The sequence below is a fragment of the Octopus bimaculoides genome, chromosome 28 (genome assembly GCF_001194135.2).
Source record: "Octopus bimaculoides isolate UCB-OBI-ISO-001 chromosome 28, ASM119413v2, whole genome shotgun sequence".
NCBI classification, from domain to species: Eukaryota; Metazoa; Mollusca; class Cephalopoda; order Octopoda; family Octopodidae; genus Octopus; species Octopus bimaculoides.
Window position 1 is genome coordinate 14,447,690 of NC_069008.1, and position 3,873 is coordinate 14,451,562.

Below are 3,873 nucleotides of genomic sequence, written 5' to 3' on the forward strand. Positions count from 1 at the left end.
GGATTAACACATACTTTAAGAAATTATTATTTCTTATATTTAATTGTTTATGTTATGATTTTATTTGCTCCATGTACCCAGACCTTGTGGACACCCTGTATAATGAAATGATTTAAAAAAAGGGGGTGGAGGAAAGAAATTAAGTATACACAGTATGCACTGAAGAAGGGACATATACATAACATACAAAGGTTTAAAAAAAGGGGCCGAGAGGATGATAGAGATGTGGCCCTTCTGATACAGGAAGGCCTCTAGGGATAATCGAGGAACCCCACTGTCCAAGATTTCCCTGAAATCCCAGTAGCAAGTGTCCTCTCCAATTCCTTCTTTACGACTCCCAGGTCTACACTTAGAGAGGTACCGTCCACTCTTGCCATTTTTGCAACTTTCACCCACCTTTCAATAAACTCACTCGAGGACAGCACTTCACTCTCCACTCTTGATTTCCTTTTCAAGTGAAACTTGAAGAAGTCAAATAGAGCTCTACCAAATAATAATGGGAGTAATGTAGAAAGCTAGGATTCAAACATACTGATAAACGGTATGAACATGAACCTAGTAAAGCACTAGAAAGTAAGAAATACAAGATGTTGTAAGATGTTAACATTCAGACTGACAGAGTAATAGAAGTTTCAAGCCCCCCACCCACCGTACCTCTTCTTTGTTTCCCTCCCTTACGTACCTCATGCTTTTCGTTACCTTTTTCTTTACTTCTCTCTTTCTGTCTCTGTTTCTGCTGATTCTAGAGCAGGATGTACCAGTTTCTATCTGCCGGTACAACCATGACCATCGTGTTGCTAGTAAACCTAGCAACAATTCTGACCGTTACCTCAGATCAGAAGTTTAATGAAGCCCACTACAAACGTTTGCCTCCTGGGTATTCCTATGGTTACCTTCAGACATCTCCAACAGAACAATTCTCCACATCACGAAATCTACTGGCATGTACCGCTATCTCCCTGAAGAGTCAATCCGAATTGTTCACTTACAACAAAGTCAGCCATGTTTGTAAGAATTACTCACCGAAAAATATAATGACAGTCGTCAGCACGAATGACAGCAACGAGATGTCCTACTTCAGAAGTAAGTGAATTATTATTATTATTATTATTATTATTATTATTATTATTATTATTACTATTATTATTATTGCCTTTGCACAGCTTCTAACGCTGGAGATGTACTACAGTGTCAGCTGTTCACTACCAGTGAACTAAGATATCACCTCTTATTTTTCGAGCACCTTCCGGAGTATTCGAGCGGTCCCAAGCAGTGCTGTTTTCTGCAAGTGCTCCACCCTTATTACAGCCCCTATTTGTTCCACGTACTTCACAAGATTTTTACTCACTGTTCCCAGGGCTCCGACAATTATTGGTACTACTGCTACCTGTTTCATCGACCACAACTGCTTAACCTCCCAAGCTAACCTGTTATACCTCTCGACTTTTCTTTCTTCCTTATCACATACCTTGTTGTCAGCTGGACATGCTATATCTATGATCCAGCATAGTTCGTTTTCTTTCTCAATTAAGACTATATCTGGCTTCGAATTCTCATGGTCGCACTGAATCATAAAATCCCATAGGATCTTTGCATTGTTATTTTCGAAGATACCTTCAGGTTTGTGGTCGTACCAATGGTCTTCTCTCTATACCTTTCCATTATTATTATTATTATTATTATTATTATTATTATTATTATTATTATTATTATTGTTATTATTATTATTATTATTATTATTATTATTATTATTATTATTATTATTATTATTATTACTATTTCAGGTAGTGAATGGATTAAAACTTATGCCATATCAGTGGGAGCAAATTCGTTAATCTATAATTCCATACTCAATATAGGAAGTCCTTCAACTTGGAAAGTGGACAAGTGCAATGGAGCTTATTGTCCTAATTTCTTCCGACATCCAATACTCGACATCTGGAAGAGTCTTCCAATTGATCAGGCATGTATGCGCCGCACACACACACATGTTGTATGTACATATGCTTATACACACACACCAACTTACATTCACTATTTTTTAAAATAATAATCCTTTGTCGTGTAGGTTCATTACCATCACATATGTATCAATTATGTTCGCATCCTAACCGATGCACCTATCTATATTCGCATTCTGAAGACATTTACTTAAACCAGTAAATTGAAACGATCGTAAATGCTACCTTCATCTCTGCTTCTTCCTTCTTTGTTATCTAATTAATTAAAGACATACCAGCGATAACCACGAGCTTCCCAATGTTATTATATCAATTTTCTTCTCCTATATAACCTACATTTCTGTTTACCAACCAAACCACCTGCTACCGTACAACAACCTTACAAAAGACTGTACCTACACAGTATATATACATACATACATATATATATATATATATATATATATATATATATATATATATACACACACACACACACATATATATATATATATATAAACAAAAACACACACATACACGCATACGTACTCGTACCTACATTCACACGCATTCACATATGCACACATACACATACAAACAGGCATGTACATGTAAAACTTGCAATGTAAATTTTTTTTTTTTTTAGGTGAAACTTGTGCTATACAAAAAGAAAACAGCTGTAGTAACAATGGTGTTTAATGGACGAAATACAACACTTGAAAATTGGTTCTCTGCTAAAAACCTGAAAAGTTCCCCATGGAATGATCTAGCAACAAGCCCCCAAAATTCTTTCTCAATGGCTGGCGCTGTGTAGGTCATCATTATCACTGTATATTACTCAATTGGCTTTAGATTCCGTGTTCAAATTTAAACCCTTTCAGAGCCGCTTAAGAAAAAGAAATAATGAAAGTGAAATTCAAGATGGATGTTCTCAATTCTTTTCTTTTTCTCCGAAATTCCTGATACAGAGCATTCGTCACGACTTATTTTGAATTTATTTTCGAAATCGAAAATAAATTTTGTATTATATTCTTTACACGAGTACTTTTTTATATACAGATTATTATTTAACGATTATGTTTGAATATCTATCTATCTATCTATCTATCTATCTATCTATCTATCTATCTATCTATCTATCTATCTATCTATGTGTCTACCCTATCCACATATTTATGTATCTATCTACTTCTCTGTCTATCTACCTACTTTTCTATCTGTCTGTCTGTCTGTCTGTCTGTCTGTCTGTCTGTCTGTCTGTCTGACTGACTGACTGTCTATCTATCTATCTATCTATCTAGCTAGCTATCCATCCTTCTAGCCATCCAAGTTACGGGAACGTAAAAACACCAACACTGGTTGTCAAGCGATAGTGGGGAACAAACGCACACACATTCAAACATAAACCCCCATAAATAAACATACATACATACATGCATACATACATACATACATACATACATACACACACACACACATACATACATACATACATACATACATACATACATACATACATACATACATGCACAAATAAACACATAAATGTAAAACAAGGTGGAAAACATAGCATTCAAATAGCGAAGGTAGAGCAATATGCTTTTTTTTATTGAAGCTGCAAAAATATCATGAAACTCTTACTCAGAGTTTTACGTTTCCGTTCGTCGGACAATGTTTGTAATTTGTATTCAATGTTGTGAATTGAAACAATTGTAGGCCTTGTTAAAAATGTTAATAAATTAATTTAGATCCATTAAATCTTTCCCTTTTCTTACTTGATAATATTTGATATTTATAATACACCTATTTTTATACCGAAGAGATATTTCTCAACAATATAATATATTAAATCAGTGTAACTTGGATGAAACCCTCCAATAAGAGGCTTATATATCCTCGTAGTGACTGAAAACTATATGTATGTATATATATA

General features: G+C 34.7%; 1 protein-coding gene across 1 annotated transcript in view; it reads left to right on the forward strand.

The window, feature by feature from the left end:
* Positions 1-3,873, forward strand: part of LOC128251093 (uncharacterized) — a 13,225-nt gene that overhangs the window by 5,641 nt on the left and 3,711 nt on the right. Inside the window, exons 2-4 of the mRNA XM_052977468.1 lie at positions 747-1,083; positions 1,785-1,963; positions 2,587-2,750. Of these exons, the coding sequence (XP_052833428.1) occupies positions 753-1,083; positions 1,785-1,963; positions 2,587-2,750 (674 nt within the window). The 5' untranslated portion in view covers positions 747-752. The remainder of the gene's footprint in view (positions 1-746; positions 1,084-1,784; positions 1,964-2,586; positions 2,751-3,873) is intronic.